Source organism: Balaenoptera physalus, assembly GCF_965194825.1.
Source record: "Balaenoptera physalus genome assembly, chromosome: 5".
In the NCBI taxonomy this organism is placed as follows: Eukaryota; Metazoa; Chordata; class Mammalia; order Artiodactyla; family Balaenopteridae; genus Balaenoptera; species Balaenoptera physalus.
In genome coordinates this window covers 150819270-150839860 of record NC_138884.1, presented here as the reverse complement: position 1 = coordinate 150839860, position 20591 = coordinate 150819270, and the positions used below count along the sequence as shown (strand labels likewise).

Below are 20591 nucleotides of genomic sequence, written 5' to 3'. Positions count from 1 at the left end.
GAATGTTGCTCTTTATGGCTGAGCAGGTGTTCCTGCCAATGGGGAGGTTTGCTTGATGCATAATGCAGATACACAATGTACGGTGAGGGGAGATAGGAGGCCAAAGGGCAGAGAAAAATTTTATGTTTAAATTTTTCTTGTCTTGCCATAAAATATGAATTTTATTCCACAAAAGTTTACTAACACGTATACATGGGAGAGACCCAGGAAAACTGACCAAAATGGCCAAAGCCCTCACCTTTAATACCATCCTCAGCTAAAGACAAAAGAGAATATTCAGGGCTTCCCTGGTGGCGCAGTGGTTGAGAATCCGCCTGCCAATGCAAGGGACACGGGTTCAAGCCCTGGTCTGGGAAGACCCCACATGCCGCAGAGCAACTAGGCCCGTGAGCCACAAATACTGAGCCTGCGCGTCTGGAGCCTGTGCTCCACAACAAGAGAGGCCGCGAGGGTGAGAGGCCCGCGCACCACGATGAAGAGTGGGCCCCGCTTGCCACAACTAGAGAAAGCCTTCACACAGAAACGAAGACCCAACACAGCCAAAAATAAATAAATAAAATTACAAACAAACAAAAAAAAACTATTTCCTTTAAAAAAAAAAGAGAGAGAATGTTCAGGGTGGGATGAATCAATTACGGGTGGTTACAGGAAAAGCACAGTAAACAAGGGTAAGATTGTGATGCCGATTTAAGTCAGTGCCTTCTCCACTGTTAAGAGTTTCTAGAGATTTGGTCACCCTCCTCTTCCTGGTATAGAGGTGAAGGCGCCCTCACAAATGGAGATTTCCCTTACAAATGTAAATGTTTCTTACAAAAGGGGAGGAAATTCCTGCCTGGTTTTCAGAGTTTTCCCCAAGTCTTGCTGTTTCTTAGAAAATAACCAGCTTAAAATAATATGCTGTGAGACACATTTTGGGGTGGCAAATTTTGTTCCCCTACGTGAGAGAGGATGTTACAAACAGCTTAAAAATAATAGATTTAATAAAGGCACTGAAATAAAAAAGAAAATGTGTGAGAAAAATTAGCTATCCCTACAATAAAGATAAAATGATAAAGGAGATACCTGGATAGATGACAGATAGATACACACACACATTTGATGACAAATCAAAATTATAATAGAGTAATCATAGTGAAACTGAAGAGGACCCTGTGGGGCTCCTGGACACAGAAGCCTTTCTGTGTCCCCTGTTTCTTGTTTATAGGGAACAGACTCCAGCCTCCAGGGCCTTCCCTGAGTCCTAAATGGCAAGTCCAAACAGTTGCTAATCAGGGAAGGGAGGGGATGCAGAGACAAGGGAGGAGCAGCCAAGAAACAATAGCACCACCTTGGGGGAGGGTCCTGATTCCGCCTCAAGGGATACACAGAACAATATCTTTAGGCTACCCTGGTTGCACAGTGGTTAAGAATCCGCCTGCCAATGCAGGGGACATGAGTTCAAGCCCTGGTCTGGGAAGATCCCACATGCCACAGAGCAGCAAGCCTGTGCGCCACAACGACTGAGCCCGCGTGCCACAACTACTAAAGCCCAAGCGCCTAGAGCACATGCTCTGCAACACAAGAAGCCACCACAATTAGAAGCCCGTGCACCGCAACAAAGAGTAGCCCCCGCTTGCTGCAACCTCGGAAAGTCCGTGTGCAGCAACAAAGACCCAACACAGCCAAAAATAAAATAAATAATAATTTTTTTATAAAACCAATGTCTTTGAGCTTCTTACAGAACTAAAACCCCCAACAAATGGAAGATGTCAGCATTCTTCATTCCAGAGAAGACCACCTGAGGCCAGATTAAAGGAACCAGAGAAGCTCATCAGGAGACCACCTGAGGCCAGATTAAAGGAGTGCAGGCCCTGCACACACCCTGATCCTTACCAGCAACCTGCCTTTGAACCACTGCTATAAAACTCCTCACCAAACCCTCCCGGGTGGGGCCACACAGTTTGTGAGGGGCATGAGCTCACTGTGGCACCCTTTGCCTGGCAAAGCAATAAAGCTCTTCTTTTCTACTTCACCCAAAACTCTGTCTCTGAGATTTGATTCGGCACCAGTGCACAGAGGCCAAGTTTTCGGCAACAATAGCTCAGGCGTGATCTTGGGTGGCCTTGGCCTGCAGCGGCTTGAAGCAGGATTTCGATTCCTGGCCAGAGACTGAAGTCAGGCTGCGACAGCGAGAAGGCTGAATCCTAGCCACTAGACCAGTGGCCAGTAACAAGGCCCTGGCCCGTGTGGCTTTGCAGAAAATGAATTTCCACAAAGAAACAGAAAGTAGTGAAATAAGTGAAGTGTGTATTAGGAGGAAAAAGAGTACATGTGAATAGGCACACAGGGGTAGGCTCAGAGAGAGAGTGGGCTTCGTGGTAGTTTGAATCACTTTCATGGGGCATTTCTTCCAGGTTTCCTCTGGCCAATCATCTCGCTTTGTCTCCTTTTGAGTCCGTATTTGCTTTATCTCAGGAACCTCCCGTGTATGTGCGTGCATCTCTTAGCCAAGGTGGATTCTAGTGAAGAGGCCTATGGGTAGGTTGACATCACTCCCTTTTTGACCTCCAAGGAGCCTTTCTGTGCATGTATCGTCGGGAAGGCCTCTTTGACCTCGAGAATGAGAACTATGCGGTCTCTTATCTGGGCAGCGCTCAGCTCCCCCTCCTCTGCGTCGGGCAGTATCTGTCCACAGGGGACAAACTCCAGTCGCTCAGCCAAGGGCCCATCTATCTCCTGCCTCAAGGCATACAACAATGGAGTCAGGCAACCACTGAGGACCTGGTCTCAGACACTACCTGCACCACTGAGAACCTGAATTTTCTGAACCATATTAAACTCAAGGACACCACCAGCCGTTCTCAAGACAGTATCTGCTAGCCACTGCCAGCTGTAACCTTATGATCTCAAGGTCTCCCCTTCTAACTATGCAAACATTTCGGACTCCAACCAATCCTTGCTTAACTAGCATCCTTACTTCTTGCCGGCTCCAGTTATAATTCTTGATAAAAAACTCATTTAACTAACTGTAACCTTGCTGATTTTGCCTTCATACGCATCCCCTGTTTCATAGTCCCACAGAACACAATTCAAGTGATCCTGGATCTGTGCCTCCTGGGCTACAGTCCTAACAAACCCCAAATAAACACCTTTTTATTTTAATCAGGTCTCATCTCAGATTCTAAAATGGTGGTTAACACGTACACTTATATCTAATAATAAAGGATAAAGTGAGATCTCTACCTTACATTATAAACAAAGATAACTTCCCAGATGGATTAAAGGCCTTATTGGAAAGGAGGAAATTTCTCTCTCTATCCCACGTGAGTTCTTGTGGCTGGACTAGTAATAAAACTGACTCAAGACAGATTAACAGGAGAAAAAGAAACAAAATTTAATACATGTGCACAGAGGTCTCACAGAAATAGTACCTAAGAAGTGGCCAAAGCAGGCAGCTTTTATCCTTTTTAGACAAAGAAACTATAAATTTGTGAGGAATTGAGAGAGGACAAAGAAACTTAGGCTTTAGTGCTCAATTAGTGAAAAAATCTAAGCAGAGTCTGGGCTTGGGGAATAAATTTTAAAAGTAACAAGGTTTGTTTAGACAGGCTTCTCAGCCCTAATTCCCTGTCCCTGGAGATAAGGGTGTCCTTCTGCGTCCAGATACAGGGAGGGCACCTTCACATGGGAGACTTATTTCCTGCTTTCAGGGCACAGAGAGGAGGTCCAGAGTGTCCCTTTTGCACTGGCCATTTCTTAAGTAACTTTAATTCAAAATAATCCAAATGCCATTGAGGCACATTTTGGGGCAGCCTACCCTGGGCCCCAACAACGTAAATATAAAAGCAAAACTGTAAAACTTTTACAAGAAAAGGAAAAATATCTTTAAAACATCAAGATAGGGACTTCCCTGGTGGTCCAGTGGTTAAGAATCCGCCTTCCAATGCAGGGGACACGGGTTGATCCCTGATCAGGGAGCTGAGATCCCACATGCCGCAGGGCAACTGAGACAGCGCACCGCAACTACGCCCACGCACCGCAACTACTTAGCCCGCGCACTACAACTAGAGAGAAGCCCGAGCCCTGCAACGAAGAGTCTGCGGGGCCGAAAACAAAACAAAACAAAACAAAAAACCACCAGGATAGGGAGAATTTCTTAAGCAAGAAACAGGAAGACAAGCGTCGACTTACAGAAAACTGCACAACATATGTGTTGTGAGCTTAAGTTTTATTCAGGGACCGTACTGAGGACAATGGCCTGGGAGACAGCCACTCGGTAGCTCTGAGAAACTGCTCTGAAGAGGTCAGGCGAGAAGCCTAGCTTATATATAATCGTTGGCCTGGGAATACGTGCAGTCAAGCTTACATCTTGGTAAAAGACTACTGCTGTTCACAAAGAACAGACATCTCAGGTTAAAGGTTTTAGTGCTTTTCTATGTAGGGGAAGATGCAAGAGCCTGGCTTCATTAAAATTCTTCCTGACATATGCATCTAATGATCTAAGGAGACCGCTTGTCCAAAGCGCAGATCACTCATCCTGTTTTCTTCCTAAGTTCCTCTCAGGGTGCACGTCGGTCAGCACTGCAGTGGCTGATGACTTAATCTGCATTTTCTTTATTTATCACAAGCCATATAGGAAAGGATTAATAAATGTGATTTACTTTTTGACAAATGACACCCCAAACGAAAAGGCAACTCAGCTCTGGGATAAGGAGCAGTACCCAGGGTATATGTCTAGAAATCAATCAGTAAAAAGACAAGCAATTTTTTTTTCATGCTAGAGAATAAGAACATAGGAGTTACAGAGCAGTCAATACCTCACTAGTAACTGTGGAAATGCAGGTGAAAACTGTGAGATACCATTTCACAGCAACTAACAAGAGGAAACGCGAGGGTCTCTGAGGGAGGTTCAGGAGACGGCCCTGAGCTGCAGTGGGGGCAGGCCCTACACACGCCTGCCCAGAGCCCCCATGGTGCAGCTCCTGGGAGAGCAGAAAGGCACAGGCCCCAGGAACACACCTGAGTGTGAAGCTTCGAGAAGCCTTCCCTGGGAATGAGACAGGTGAGGGGTTTTGTGCAGCACGGATTGCAAGGGGAGAAAGGAAATCCCCTAGGAGCGACTCAGTGGGGAAATGGCAAAGGAGCTGAGGGTTGGCTGCACGATCCGACGCAGCACAGCAGTTAGAATACGGGAGCAAGTTCCAGTGAGACCACAGACAAATCTCAAAGACATGATGTTGAGGTTAACACACTACATGTCCTGTGATATTATCATTTACAAAATATGCACGTGACGGAAATGTGTTTCTCAGATGTATTTGCTCTTCACCCACAGTTCCTGGCTCCCAGTTCCCAAAACCCTTGGAATTTTCATATCGATGAGAGCAACGGGAGTATCCTTTGTTATAACATTTGGCCTCTTGTCTTCAGTTTCTGAAAGTGTTTCACGGCCATGAAGGTGAAGTGGTTGTCCTGTTATCCGTAACAAGCCCTGTCTATCACAATTGGGTTTACGTTAATGAGGTGACTTTTGTATCCCAGCCCAGGGTGGGGGCTGGTTGCCAGGAGAACCAGCCAGGTGATTAGGGGGCTGGAACTTTCAGTCCCACCCCCTGATTTCTGGGGAGGGGCGGGGAGGGGCTGAGGTTGAGTCAATCACTATTGGCCAATGACTTAGTCAATCATGACTATGTTTAATGAAGCCTCCATAAAAACCAAAAAAAAAGGAGTTCTTTTTGACCCTTTTTGGAGAGTTTCCATGTCAGGGAACCAGGAAGATTCCTGGTGCCACCGTGCTGGGCCCCCAGCTCCACGAGGACAGAAGCACCTTTGTTCAGGACCTGGCCCTGTGTGTCTCTTCATCTGGTTGTTGATTCATATCCTTTAATATCCTTTAATAATAAATCACTAAACTACTGAGTAAACATAAGGTTTTCCTGAGTTCTCTGAGCCATTCTAGCAAATTAATGGAACGACCCAGAGGAGGGACTCATGGGAACCTCTGATTTATAGTCAATCTGTCAGAGGTACAACCTGGACTTGTGTTTGGTGTCTGAAGTGGAGGGCAAAATCAGATTCTATCTCTGGGTTGATAGTGTCAGAATTGAGTGGAATTCTCAGATTCCACGCTGGCATCAAGAACGGCTTGGTGTGAAGAAGCCTCCACACACAGTCATTGGAATTGGGTCCAGGAACTATTCTCAGTATGACACCATTATGTAAAGTTTAAAAACGTGCACCCCAATGTTCACTGCAGCACTATCTACAGTAGCCAAGACATGGAAGCAACCTAAACGTCCATCGTCAGAGAAATGGATAAAGAAGATGTGGTACATATATACAATGGAATACTACTCAGCCATAAAATAGAATGAAATAATGCCATTTGCAGCAACATGGTTGGACCTAGAGATTCTCATACTAAGTGAAGTAAGTCAGAAAGAGAAAGAGAAATGCCATATGATATCACTTATATGTGGAATCTAAAATATGACACAAATGAACTTATTTACAAAACAGAAACATACTCACTGACATAGAGAACGGACTTGTGGTTGCCAAGGGGGAGGGATGGAGTGGGAGTTTGGGATTAGCAGATGCAAACTAGTATATACAGGATGGGTAAACAGCAATGTCCCACTGTATAGCACAGGGAACTATATTCAATATCCTGTGATAAACCATAATGGAAAAGAATATCAAAAAGAATGCATATATATGTATAACTGAATCACTTTGCTGTACAGCAGAAATTAACACAACATTGTAAATCAACTATAGTTCAATTAAAAAAAAATTTCAAAGCAACACTATATCATGTGCACAGACACACACTTTTGTTGTGGAAGCATGAAAACACCCCAGGCATGACCCACAACCAACGAGAGGTGAGTGGTGACCCAGAGGACGACGGGGACACCCTGGCTGTCCATGTACCACTTTACATATTTAAAATTAGAAGAGAAATGGGGACCAAGTATGGGGAATGACATTTTAGACTGTTGAGAGTTTTCTGTTTTATTTTTGATGCCATGTAAACTGAATCTAGACGGTGGATGCGCGTGTATTATATTATATGCGGTGCATCACATTTAACATCTTTACTGATGAAAATAAAGGAAGCGTGTGGGGAGGAGGCTGTCCGCTGTTAGGGTGCTAAGCAGCCACGCGCCACGGCAGCTACTGAGTCTTTGAAACGTGGCCGGTCCAAATTGAGATGTGCCTTAAGTGTAAAATACAACCAGATCTGTGCACTTCGTATGGAAAAAAAAGAATATGAGTCTCTTTCCCCTCCAGTCTCCCAAGAGTGAGCACATGCACTTGCATCAGGGCCGGGGGCAGGGAGGGAGCGTGCAGCACCCTCTGGAATCGGCATCTGGCCCAGCGGGTAGCTGCTGAATGAACACTGAGATGAATTAGCGGAGGCTGCGTTGAGGGGCTTGGTGACGGGCGTAGGGACGGAGCCCCTCAACCAAGAAGAGGGAGATGCTGAGTTTTGGCGAAAGGCTTAGTTTAGGGTCCTGAGGGACCCTGAAGGGGGCAGTGAGCAGGCCGTTGGCTGAAGGCACAGAGGTATGGAGGGAGCTGGAGATGGTTACACTGCCCACCCCACACCTGGGCTCACAAAACTCCCACAAATGCCACTTGGGAACAGAACCTTGGTCCTGCCTGTGGCTACAACAGGCAGGGGGCCCAGGCACCAGGCAATGCTGGGTTCAGACTGCTGCTCTCACACCAGCTCCATCCCGGGCACACAGCACGTTCTCTAAGCTTTGGTTTGCCCACCGGTAAAGTGCCATTTCCAGGATTAGGGGAGGCAGTGTCTGCAAAGTGCTTGCCACATGGGGCCTGGCCCATGGTGAGCCCTCAAGACAAGTTAGCCCTTGATCAGGTGATGCCTGTGCTGACAGAGATGGCGGCAGGTGTGGGACCCCGGGGGCTGGCATGCAGGCTCCGTCAAGGCTAGTTGCACGGGCAGGTGAGGGCATGGTCTCCGGCAGCCCCTGGAGCTTTTCCCAGCCTCCAGGAAGGGATGGGGATGGCAAGAGGTGAGGGAGGCGGGAGGGTGGCAGAGCTCACAGCTGTGGGCGGCTCCACTGGGCAGGGGCAGGGGGCACTGCCTCAAGGGCCGGCGGCGCAGGTGGTCCTGCAGGTGCACCTGAGGGGCGCTCCCAGCAAAGGCGACGTCCCAGCGGGGCCACGACACGGGGCGGGGACAAGGGTCCAGGAATGGGCAGAGGCGCTGAGGGGACTGTGCGAACCAAGGCTGGGAGGTGAAAGAGCAGGTGGGCAGAAAGCCCTTAAGATGAGCAAGACCGAGGCCGCAGCAGGGTCCGCGCTGCCCCAGGCGCAGAGGCCTGGAGACGGGAAAAGCCCCCTTTCGGAGCAGCCTGGGGCCGGGAGCACACAGTCCGTGGCCTTTCACCTGAACCCGAGCGGAGTCTCCCAGCGGGAGGAGAGCCTCTGACACCAGGGCCACCCACCCCCCAACCTGCCAAGAAGAGGAGGGTGATACGTTACAGGCTGGATTCACAAAATATCGCAGTCTCCGGGGCTCTTATCTGAAAATGTTTGCAAATACACCAAATGGAACTTATTTTCAGAAAGTTTTTCGCCTCGGGGGATTAATTTTACTCTTTCAGCGTCTCTTAGAATGTTCATCTGACAGCTGACGAGGGCTCCACCAGCTTCATGCCTGTGCCCCGGTTCAGGGACGGGGCGCCTGTCCCCAGGGGTCCTCAGAGCTGGCCCCAGGCAGGAAGGAAGGAGCAAACCACTCAGCCTCGACTGAGTTCTGTACTGGGTTCAATATAGTTCAGCACTGTCCCCCCCAAATTCTTGTTCACCCAGAACATGGCCTTATCTGGAAATAGGGTCTTTGCAGATCACTCTGGACTAGAGAGGGGCCTAAAGCCAATGGTGTCCTTTTAAGAGGCAGAGAAGGACGCACAGAGGTGGAGGCCACGAAAGGCGGGCAGAGATAGCGGTGAGTCCACAGGCCCGGGCACGCCTAGGACTGCCGCCCCCAGGAGCCTGGAGGGAGGCACGGAACGGATCCTTCCTCAGAGCTTCCAGAAGGAGCCAACCCTGCCGACCCCCTGACCTCAGACTTCTGGCCTCCAGACTGTGAGAAAATAAATACTTGCTGTTTTAACCCACGTAGTTTGTGATGCCTTGTGGCAGCAGCCCCAGGAAACTAAGATAAGCTCCTAAAACGTCCAGGCGCCCGAGGCAGCACAGAGCCCGCGAAGGTCCAGGCCTGCGTCCTCGCGCCCCTTCCTCTCCCCCCGGACTCAGCACCACCGCTCCGTTCGCTTCCCCAAGGAAGCACACCGGCCTCGGTCACCACGCCTACTTCGGCCCCACCAGACAGGGGCCCCCCGTGGCCCCCGGAGAAGGGTGAAGGGTCAGGCTGGGCCAGGTCCATGAGGGTTTACTTTTCTTCAGAAAAGGCAGTTCTTGAAAGTTTCTGGGTAGGACAGCACAATCTGACACACGTTTTAGGAGAAAGTTGTATCAGGAGTGGAGCTGAAGAAAGGGCTCAGGCTGGCGGTGTAGGAATAGTGGACGGACATGGCAGGTGTGCGGCCAAAGCCAGCCTGGGGTCAGGGAGAAAGGCAGCCCTCCGGGTGCCAGAGCCGTCCCCATCCCCCACCCCCACCCCCACCCCCGTCTGCTGGGAGCTCCTGCCCTCGGTAGAGCCCACGTGGTCGTGACCACACACACAGTTTGCTCGATCAGGACAAGCGCCGCAGAGACAGGGAGGAAATGATCATTCTGTGGAATGTGCTGTGCTTTGACACAGATCTCACTGGTCCTAAAGTAACAGGACTTCTATTGACATTCTGTTGAGGATGAATAGTAGATAAAAAGGTAAAGTAGAGATCGTGGCTTCTCTACATGAAACAAACATGGAGATTTTAAGAAAACCATTATAAACAGCGACAGGAACCACCAGGCTTTCTCCCACCTCCCCAGTAAGTCCTTAGAATTCAAACTGGGGACATAATGATGTATGGGCACTGTTTTCCAAAGTTACATTTTCTTTTTCCATTTTGGTGGGGGTTTTTCCTGAAAAACATTAGGCTGAAAAGTAGCAAATTAAGCAAAGAGATTGGATCATCTAGAAAATAAACCAATGGACATTAGGCTGCTGCCTCTGTCTCCTACAAAAATAGGTACACAGGTATATAAAGAGTTTATTCTTATTTATATGCCAGAATTCATTTTTCTTCGAGTCTCTCATTTATTAATTTTCATTCACATCTTGGTGAGAAAACAGTGCTTTGGGGCAATAACAACACTGAGGACTTGCGTGCAGCCCTCCCCCGGCCCGGAGGTCACCCAGAGGTCAGTGCCCACCAAGCCCAGCAGTGTCTCCCCAACACTGCCGCCTGGGAGCCTGGGAACTCAGCCTGTGCCCAGCCCCCTTGACCCCGGTGCAGCCCTGCTGTGGCTGGCTGTGCTGTGCTGGCTTCTGGGTGAGGCGCCGTCCCACCAGCTCGCCACACCTGGATGCGACAGAGTGTGCAGGTCTATGTGGTGCCGCTCAGCACCCACAGGTGCCCTCCAAGTTGCGCTCCTATGATGCCTTGTCAAGGGAAGCACCAGCCCACGGCCAGGCCACTCCACCCGACACGTTCCACCTGGCGTCCTGGGTGCCCCAGGCAGGGCCACTGGCCTGGCCCTCAGACATCGCCAGGGAGGCTGTGTGTGTGTGTGTGTGTGTGTGTGTGTTCATACACTGGTGCATGTGCTTGCAAACAAGTGTATGTGTGGCAGTATGAACACATGCATGCATGTGTACATGTGCACACGTGTGCATTTGTGTTTGTGGGCTTTCCTATGTGTGTGTGCACTCATGTGATGTGTGTGCACGCTCATATGTGCATGCATGCATCGCACACAACTGTGTGCCTGTGTGTGCATTCATAAGTGTGCGTACATACATATGTGTGTGCCTCTGTACACGTTGGAGGTTCCCACCTGCTCGGCGTCATGACACCAGCCAAGAGTAAAAACATTGCTCACCAGCAGTTTCATCTTCACCACAAACACCATCTGCCTGATTTTTTAAATTAAATGATTGTTTAATTGAATATCAGTAGAAAATTCAGTTTTGTGGTTGCGATTTGTGTTGCCAAGAGCACCTCCTCTGCCTGAGGAAGCATGTAAACCCAGGCACTCTGGGATCACTGGTTCATCAGTCTTAAGAAAACACGGCTTGTTTGGTGACTGTGTCATGTGTGGTGTTAATTAAATTATTCTTTTAAATATAAACAACCTTTATGTTTAAAATAGTAACTTACAAACTCAGCATTAAGTGATGTAAAAACACTAAAATGTGTTTAATTTTGGTATTTCATGATGATAATAAACTCTTGGTCTGGCCTCCACCAGGCCAAGAGTTTATCATTATTCTGAGAAATAGAATAAGACCCATATTTTAAGAAAGCTCCAAGAACTGGTATTATTTTCCAAGGAGCATAAAGAATCAATTCTAAACAACTAACTTAAACTTTCAAAAAGGAGAACAAGCGTGAATGAGAAGGGCTTGCGCGGTGGATAAACTGCCAGGACTCTGGAGCCATCACAGGAAGTTCGTCCCAATTAGAAGGAAGCTGGGCAGCTTCACGATTCTCCACTCGCTTCCCCGAGTACTGGTCTTTGGAACGATTTGAGTGTAGGGATATTTGAGATTTTATTTCCTCTAGTAAACTTTAAAAATTAAAACCCTGGCATCCCACATCATTATATCAGCCTCTATAACGTGGACTTAACCATATTCATGGAGTTAGTAACACATCTTTAAAAATCCCATCTGGCTTCTTGGTCAAACGTACATTTGACGGGGCAGAAGCCCCTGTCCACACCCCCAGATGCTCTCTGCTGCCCCGCCCCGTTCTGCCCTCCTGCTCTACCCCAAAGAAAGTTTGACACTTGATTTTGCTTGCAAATTTGAAAGATTCATAAGGCATCTAACATTTTCAGCTGCACAAACCGTGTAAGACAGAACCTCAGAAAACAGGAAGGATACGGGAGGGTCTGACAGCTGACGTCTGTGCTGCTCACGCATTTGCTCCGTGCCGGGGGTCCCCGCCCAGCTGCCTTCCGCAAGAGCCCACCGCGTGCCCAGCCACTGGGCACACACTGGCCAGGCTGCCTCCTCGTTAGTTCTGGAAGGCAAGCCTTGCAGCTGCCGGTGAGGTCTCTGCCCCAGGAGTGAGGAGCAGCCCTGCTCAGCAGGCAGGAGATGCCTGGCAGTGCCGTATTGATTTGGCTTAGGTAGATGGGGAAAAGTATTTTAAAAGTCACTTGTGCTGCCACTTATCACTTTTTCTACTTACATTGATGGCCAGTGGGCTGGGGGTGTGGGGGCAGGGGGCGCCAGGCCATAAGGACCGGAGTGGGACTAGTTGGGCCGGGCCCTCAGCCTGGCTGAAGCCAGAGGCCCAATATGGACCATTATCTGAAGAGGTCTGTGGATGAGGACCTAGTAGGTTGGCTCTGGATGATTCTTCTTCCTCGGGTGGCATCAGCATAACGAGGAGAAGACACTGCCCGTGGCCTCTCCGATCAGAATCCCCAGGTTTCAAAGTAATTGTCCAAGCATCAGCACGACTGCTTTGCCTCCTCCACTGAACGGTGACAGGTCTGCACTTCTCTGAGTGGAAAGAGGGCCTCCTCTCTGTAGCAGTTTCCGTTGCAGCTGGGCAGTCTGGCCAGGTCCCGGCTGGATGTGGGCCTCGGTCACCTGGGTACATGGGAACTCGAGCTGCAGGCAGTGCCCGGGAGCTAAGGAGAGGTCTCACCCAGAGCCTGCACCCGGAAACTACATCTCCAACGCTACATCTGGCTACCTATTCACAGTTAGAAGTGGACCCCTATACCCTCTAGATCGAGAGAGTACACATTATTTCCTTAGCTTTTGTCACCTCAGGTGTCTTGTGCTGTGCTTACCCTAGCAGAGCACAGAGTGTATCCTCAACTCCTTTTGCAGGAGGCACACACCATTTGGGTCAAGGTGGGGCTCTGCTTAGAGCACGTTCAGAATTAGCAGCACACCTGCCTGGCACCACAATTCCAGCACATGGGAGTTGGATCACCTTTTCCCAAGATTCAGAGCCTGCCTGGCTCCCAGTCAGCCCACAAGACTGGGTGGAAACACACTTCACCATCATCTGGAACGCATTTCATATTGCATGTGTAAACATGCACACACATGCATATCCTAATGATTTGAAAGTATGACCTTCACATCAATTAAGGCTATTTAAGGGGTATATTTCAAATGAAATGCTATAATATTCAAAATCACCAGATTAATGAATTAATCAACAGGATAATAATCTTTGCCAGAAAAACTATGACTGTGATTTTCCAGAATAGGATTGGATTGTTCTTATGTATTAACCAAAATAAGCTCAGCTTTGCTGTAAAAACCCCATCGCCAGTTTCCAGAAAAAGAAATGTATGGGACCTGATATACACACAGAAATTTAGTCTCAGAAAGAGGTTGGATTTAGTCAACCAACTAGCATAATACAACTGTTCAAACTCAACATTTGTCTGACCAAATTCAATCATTTCCCCCCAAAACGGATTTGTGTCGACATCCTCTAACCCCAATGTGATGAATATCTCCAATAACATGGCAATTAATTTAATAAAGGAACTCACCAATTTTAAATTGCAATAAATTTACCAAACATTTTCACTGTTTATGGAGAGCTTTACAGTAAGAAAGTATCAACAAAAGCAGGCACATCCGTGTACAAAGTGTTGCTGTTGGGTGCTTCTTCACTTCTTCCATTCCTAAAGGACCAGCTGCTCTGTCTTTCTGTCCTCTCAGCGAGCGTTCTTCCCGCCGCGAAATCACCCTCGCTGGGTGAGCTCTCACTCGGGTCTCGGAGGGCGCCCAGGGAACGCGCCCAGGGAACGGACTTGCCAAAGAGAAGTGCGGTGGGGCGAGCCAACCCCAAAACATTTATTGTAAACTTTAAAATGGAGTCCGGATACGAACAGACACAGAAAAGAAGAGAAACCTCCCAGACACAGAAATAATCATACTGGAGGGCCAGTCTCGTGGCGGGTGGCCCCCGGAGGCGCTGGGCCAGACCGCCCCTGAAGATGCGTCGCCACGGAGAGGCCTGGCTCTGCGCCCCGCCAGCCCCCGACCTCCCTCGCTGCGGTGGCGGGTAGGGAGGCGGCCGCAGTACATCCGGATCGGCCCGGGGGCTCAGCAGGCCCGGCTCGGCTCCCAGGGGCGCGCCGCGTCGCAGGGCGGCCGGCAGCAGTAGGGGTAGGAGGCGTTGAGGTCGGGGTCCGAGGGCGCGTACCCCGGCAGCTCCACAGACGGGTGCCCCCCGCAGCACACCTCCACGCCCGCCTCGTCAAACGCGTGGAAGACGCCCACGTTGATGTAGGAGACCGCGTGGCGCGCCGCGAAGCCCGCGCAGTCCCCCGGGGCGGCGAAGTCCGACTCCTCCGGGGACAGGATGGAAGCCTCGCTCGGCCGCTGCTGCAGCCTCCGCCCCCGCCGGCCCCGTCGGCCCCGCCGCGCCCGGGAGCCTGGCGGCTGCGCACGGAACCCCGGGCCGCCGCGGGGCCGCGCCAGGGCCCGGCCTCCCTTCCGCCGGCCGCGCCGGCCGCGCCGGGCCTGCGAGGACTTGTAGTTCTTGACCAGCAGGAGGCTGAGCAGGCCCAGGAGGCACTCGAGCGAGTTGAAGACGGTGGAAAGCACCAGGCCGCGCTGGTAGTCCTTCAGCTGGCGGCACTTGGCGGACGTGGCGCTGTCCAGGGTGCTGCGGGCGCGCGGCGCGCCGGGGGCCGCGGCCGCAGTGCCCGCGGCCGGGCCAGGGGCCGCGGCCGGCGCGCGCGGGGGCAGGCAGTAGTGGGAGTACTTGCGTTCCACTAGGGACACGGTGTCGCCGTCGATCACGGCGCCCGCGAAGGCGCTGAGGACCCCGAGCATGAAGACGAGAACGCCGAGCAGGAGCAGGTTCTGGCTGTTCACCCGCCCCGAGGGCCCGGCTGCGCTCCCCGGCTCGCCCGGCGCAGCCTCCGGAGCCCCCGCTGGGGCCGCGGGGACCCCGAGCCCCGGGCCCGGCCCCGGCCCCGGCCCCGCGAGGGGGGCGTCCCGGGGCCCGCAGCAGAGCAGGGCGGCGCCGAGCAGCGAGAGGCCGGCGGCCAGCAGCAGCCCCGAGTAGAAGGCGCCGGCGGCCGCCCCCAGCCGGAACGGCTCCCCGCGCAGCTCCGAGCCCAGCGAGAAGCACTTGAGGCCGACGGCGGCGGCACTGAGCGCGCAGGCGAGCAGGAGGCAGGAGGAGAGCGCGGCGCAGGCCCCGCGGACGCTCCACTTCATCCTCCGCGCCCGAGCCGGCCCGCACCCCGCGCGCCCGCCGCCGCCCGCCGCCGCCCCCGCCGCCTGCGCCTCCTCCCGGCGCCGCGCGGCCGGACCGCCGGCCTCCTCCTCATCCTCCCGCGTCCTCCCGGGCCCGCGCCGCCGCCGCCGCCGCCGCCGCCGCCGGAGCCCGCATCCTCCGCCTCCCGCCGCCGCCGCCGCGGCCCCGCGCAGGGAACCGATGCGACGCGGAGGACCGCAGGACGCGCGCGCCCACTCCCCAGCCCGCGGTGCCCCTCCCAGGACGTTCAGCTCCCCCCCACCCCACCCGCGGCCCGGTGCGCCAGGCCCAGGCGCCGCCCTCCCCCCTTCCCCCTTCCCCCCAACCCCCGTAGCCCCTAGGACACCCCTCTGCCGCCTCCCCAAGGAGAGGTGCCCGCTCGCCGCGTCTCTCCGCCTTCCTCCCCCTATCAGCGCCCCTGGCCTCTCTGGGAACGCCACCCCCCACCCCTGCCTCCCTCCCCTGATGCCCCCAGGCCCCACCTCCGGCACCTCCCACCTCTCGAGACCCTGCCTTTGCGCTCCCCTGGTCACAGGGCTGGGGTCTCACTCCATGCCCACCGGCCTGCTAGAAATCAGGAAGCCTGGGAAGTTAGCTTGGGGGCAGGAATAGGGGCGCCCTGGCGCTGAGGGGCTACGGGGGAGAGCCTGACTCCGGGAGGGGGAAGAGGCGAGTCTGGGGGAAAGCGGAAGAAGGAAGAGCCCGGGGGGGGGGAAGGAGGTTTGAGTGCGGGGGTGGGGGTGGGGGAAGGGACGGGGAGCTCGGAGCTCGGGGGAGGGGTGAGATGAGGGCGGGAGGCCGGATGCGGGGTGGGGGGCAGGGTTTGGAGGAGGAGCTCAGGGGCTGCGACCCTCCGGCGCCGCCCGGGTAGTACCGGCTCGAGGGCGCGGGGGAGGGGGTGCAAGTGCTGCGGAACTGGAGGTGAAGCCTCAGGCAGAACCTTGGAGGAGTCTCGTTGCGCTTTAGTCGCAAAAGCCCTTCTCAGGGATCATGCAGGAATTTCCCCCAGATGCGGGTGCGAGTGAGTTAACTCATCAGAAGGCGGTTCACGGCCTGAGAGCACCGCGGGGGAGGGGGGTGCAGCGCGGGGGAGGGTAAATCGGCTCCTTCCGACCGACGCGGACCGAGAAGAACTCTCGATGAGTGAGAGGAAGGCTTGGGGATGGTTGGGGGCGTGGAGATGGCCTTCCCCCAGGCCTCTCTGGGCCCCCAGCCTCCTCCCGGAACCAGACCTGGGAGGGGCGTCTCTGGAAAGCCCTCTGAGGTCCCACCGGGCCGAGCGGCTGGGCCCGCGCCCTCGGCTCTTTCCACACCGTCGCTGCCGCTGCTGCAGCGAGGCACGGGGAGCCGATGACTCACCCTGCCGGCTAATTGCAGCGTTAAATAACTTTGCGCTGGATCCAGGGGAGGCGGGAGTGGCAGCAGCTAGAGAACGCGCTGGGGGAGGAGGGGACGGGGGAGGTGCAGGGGTGCTTTGAGAACACACCCGCGTTCCTGACGCCCGCTTGGCAAGTTCAGGCCTGGGAAGACGTCCCCCAGAACTCACAGCGTCATGCCCCTTCCTTCACAGAGTGTCCAGGGTGCCCGGCGAGCAGGGGCACAAGCCCCCAGAGGCCGCTTGCGTCTGGAGAAAGCCTCACCCGCATTCGCCAGGCAGCCCGCGCGCAGGGGTCCCTCGCCCACGTTTCACGGAAGCCATCTGCCCAGTGAATACATGTGAGCGCCCTTCATGCGGCTCTCTGGACATTTGCGTGGGATTGACTTGAACGTCAGTAGCTGCGCGGAGAAGGAGCAGGTTTGGCGGTATTTTTAGCGGGGGGTGCAGATTTTAGAACATCGGCTGAACCTCCTGATTCCGTCCTGCTCCGCATGCATGACGACTTGCCAGAAAAGTAGGGGTAGTGAGCCTTCTTTCACATTTATGGCGTATAGGTTTTAAAAGGACAGTGTGTAAATCAGCTTGTATAATAATCGTGGCACCCACGCGCGTAAGCGGAGTTGCCATGAGCTGACTTCCAATGATTATTTCGGTTTCCAGGGAGACGAGGTTTGCAGCCACCTCCGTGAAGGATGGAGCCGCTTCTCCATTCCCAATGCGGTGCCGCAGCAGCCCGATTGATTAGGCTTTGCGGGGAGAAGGGAGCTGACTCGCCTGGTCCTGCGCCCGGCCTCGAAAGAAGGCCTGAGTCGGCCTGGGCGGGCTGGGGGGCGGGGTCGTGCAGCAGCCTCTCAAATCGAACGACCTGAACGAGGCAGGTCTGTGGTTTAGTATTTCTCCGGGATCTGGCCTCCTCTCTCCTCCGGAGCTCGCCAACGCCCCCTCTCACTAGACACTTCCCTCCCGTTGACCACCTCTATGTTCCTGAAATGAGCCCTGCCTCTTCCACAAGCAGGGCCTTGGCATGTGCTGTTGCCTTTTTCTGCTTTATGTTCCCCATGCCACATCCTCAGCCTTTTCATTTCTTAGAGCTTAGCTTCAGCTCCCTTAGTCGGAGCTAACTTTTGTTGGGCGCCCTCTGTCCTGCCGGCAATGTAAAGAGTGCTCCCCAGGGCTTTCTTGTTCAGTCCTTGCGACAAACCCTGAGGCACCTGGCACTGTGATCCTAACAGAGGCTCCCCACCCAAAATCGGGTGACCTGTGGAGACAGAACTCAAACCCAGACTCTGTGCCCTCCCCCTGCCCCCCACCACCCTGCCCCCCACCTCCCTGCGCCCCACCTCCCTGCGCCCCACCTCCCTCCGCCCCACCTCCCTCCGCCCCACCTCCCTGCGCCCCACCTCCCTGCGCCCCACCTCCCTGCGCCCCACCTCCCTGCCCTCCAGCTCCTAACAAAGAGTCTCCCATAACAAGCAGGATCTCCCAGTGGTCTCAACGTCTGTCTTCCCGACCAGAATGGGAGCTCGGAGCAGGCAGGGTCCGTGTCCGACTTGTCCCCACCTTCTCCCCATCAGGGCTCGGCCCTGCCCTAGCCGAGCAGAATGGACGAGTGACCAGATGGATGAATGGGTTGATGGCAGCCAACCTGGGGTTGCTCTGTCCTGTGACAGCATCTAATGTCAGTCCAGGTTTGCTCCCAAGGAGAACAGGGCCAGGTGACACAGGCCAGGCCAGCAGGCGGGAGAGCTCCCACCTCCCTGTTGCGGAGAGCTTGTGGAGCTCTGCCGGCAGAGAGCGACCAGCGGGTGTCCTGTCATAAAGTGTCTTGAGCTGTGCAAGTTCGGACTTCATCCTGAGGATGGGGAGACCCTAGAAGGGCCAAAGGATGCTGTGCTGTGTTTTAGAAGCACTGCTTCGAGAAGGCTGGGCTGGGGAAATGGCGGCATGTGGGGGGTCTCGTGCAGGTGGACAGTCCTGCCCCCATCACAGTGTTCATCTCGGGTTTCCCCCCCGCCCGGCCTCCCACCGCCTGGCACTCAGCAGATGGTCAGCTATCTTGCCGAGAGTGTGTCTGTCTCCCCTCTGTGTCCGCAGGAGGGAGGGGCAGAAGTCTGGGGTCCCTGCCATACAAAGCTCACAGGGACCCTGTAACCGCCCACTTTCACAGTGAGCGCCTGTGCACCTGAGCTGGTTTCTGACACCTACGACCAGGGGTGTAAATTAAAACAACCCATGCACATTTTGAAAGTTAATTCCATTGCTTTTTGACAGAATCCTTTTCCCCAACCCCTGACCATCTCACCTGTGAAGCTCCTCCCCTCCCAGCCACCCGGCAGCGGCCAGCGGGGACCCTGGCACAGCTGCGGTCCAGGGAGTGACTTGGGGGCCCCACAGTGAACTCTGAGGCAGGGAGCTCACTCCGGAAAGAAGCACCGCCCTCGTGAGAAATGCCCCTCTAGGTGGTGAGGGGCAGGTGGGAAGGAGTAAGTTTTGCAATCACAGACCCTACCACATGCCAAGCAAATCCACAGGGACCCTTGAGTCGCCAGCGCGTGGGACGCATCACTGCCACATTTTAAAAACAGGGCACAGAGAGCAGAGATGACGATGTTTTTAAACCGTCATGTGTTTTTTTCTGATTACAGAGGTAATCATGTGTCAAGTGAAGAATATTTTCCCTATTAACTTTAAATTGCATTTTAATCTTACATATTTATTAGCATCTAAAATCCAATCTCCTACAGTGTTTACTTCAATTAATTTGGCTGATTCTAATTATTTTTTCTAATTTGTTTTTCATTTAACTTTCCAGCATTTTTATCCTTTATCTTTTTAACTGGTTAGATGCTCAAATGTTTCTATTATTATTAATTCTAAGCCCCTTTTTTTCCCGGAACAATCAATATTGATCTTCACGTGTAGGTGCAGTGTGTGCGTCTCTGTGCCAACGCTGCACAAGTGATGGTTCACGTAAAGCGCTCAGTCTCACAAAAGCAGAGCCAGTGAATTATTGGCGATACAGCATGCACTTTACTGTTTTATAAGCTTTTGTCTTGTACAATATAATAGAGCCACAGGAACATCCATAAAATATGCATGGAACAGTTTAATGACATATATGAGCACCTGCGTCCTTGCCACCACATCAGGAAACAGCACACTGAAGATGCAAAGATGCAGCTCGCCCTGCCCTCCCCCAAAGGTTCTGCCGACTTCACTGAAACCACTTCTTTGTGTTTATTTGTACTTTGATCACCTAAGCATGCGCCCCTAAACATTTCAGTTTGGCTTTGCCTGTTTTTTGAACTTTATACAAATGGAATCATAGAGCATGATTGTTGCACATCTGGTTTCTTTCGTCCAACTGAATGCCTGTTGTTGTGTCTGTAGATTATCCCTTTTAATGCTGGTACTAAGCCATTGTGCGAATGTGCCACAATTTATTTATCCATTTTACTGATGATGAGCATTTGATTGTTTCTAGTTTGGGGATATTATGAATAAAGCTGTTGTGAACTTTCTTATGCTTGTGCACTGATGCACTTGAGCCTGCATTTTGTTGGATCATGAGTAATGTATATGTTCAGATTTTTGTGCGTGTTTTTATTGAGACACAATTTATGTGCAATAACAATCACTGATTTTAAGTGTTCGATTCAATGAGTTTGGACAACTGTACACATTGGTATGAGTCACCACCACAGTCACAATACAGGACTAGTCCAAACCCTCCACCAAAGTTCCCCTTTTCAGTCATGCTCTCCTCCGCCCCAGGCCCTACATAACTGCTCATTGGATTTCTGTTGCTGTAGTTTTAGTAAAAACTTTAA

At 52.7% G+C, this 20591-nt stretch overlaps 1 protein-coding gene and 1 long non-coding RNA gene across 2 annotated transcripts; one reads left to right on the top strand and one right to left on the bottom strand.

The window, feature by feature from the left end:
• Positions 1-13621: 13621 nt before the first annotated feature.
• Positions 13622-15384, bottom strand: TMEM271 (transmembrane protein 271). Its single transcript, XM_082462409.1, has one exon. It carries the CDS (start codon positions 15341-15343, stop codon positions 14219-14221), a length of 1125 nt encoding a protein of 374 aa, XP_082318535.1. The 5' UTR covers positions 15344-15384; the 3' UTR covers positions 13622-14218.
• Positions 15385-16179: 795 nt separating this feature from the next.
• On the top strand, positions 16180-20285 carry LOC309661434. The gene is made up of 2 exons (XR_014264044.1): positions 16180-17099; positions 17422-20285. It is a non-coding gene; the product is annotated as an uncharacterized lncRNA (long non-coding RNA).
• The last annotated feature ends 306 nt before the right edge of the window (positions 20286-20591 follow it).

Bases quoted from the DNA above. Each gene is read 5' to 3' on its own strand.
- TMEM271 (XM_082462409.1), bottom strand. From the start codon at position 15,343: ATGAAGTGGAGCGTCCGCGGGGCCTGCGCCGCGCTCTCCTCCTGCCTC.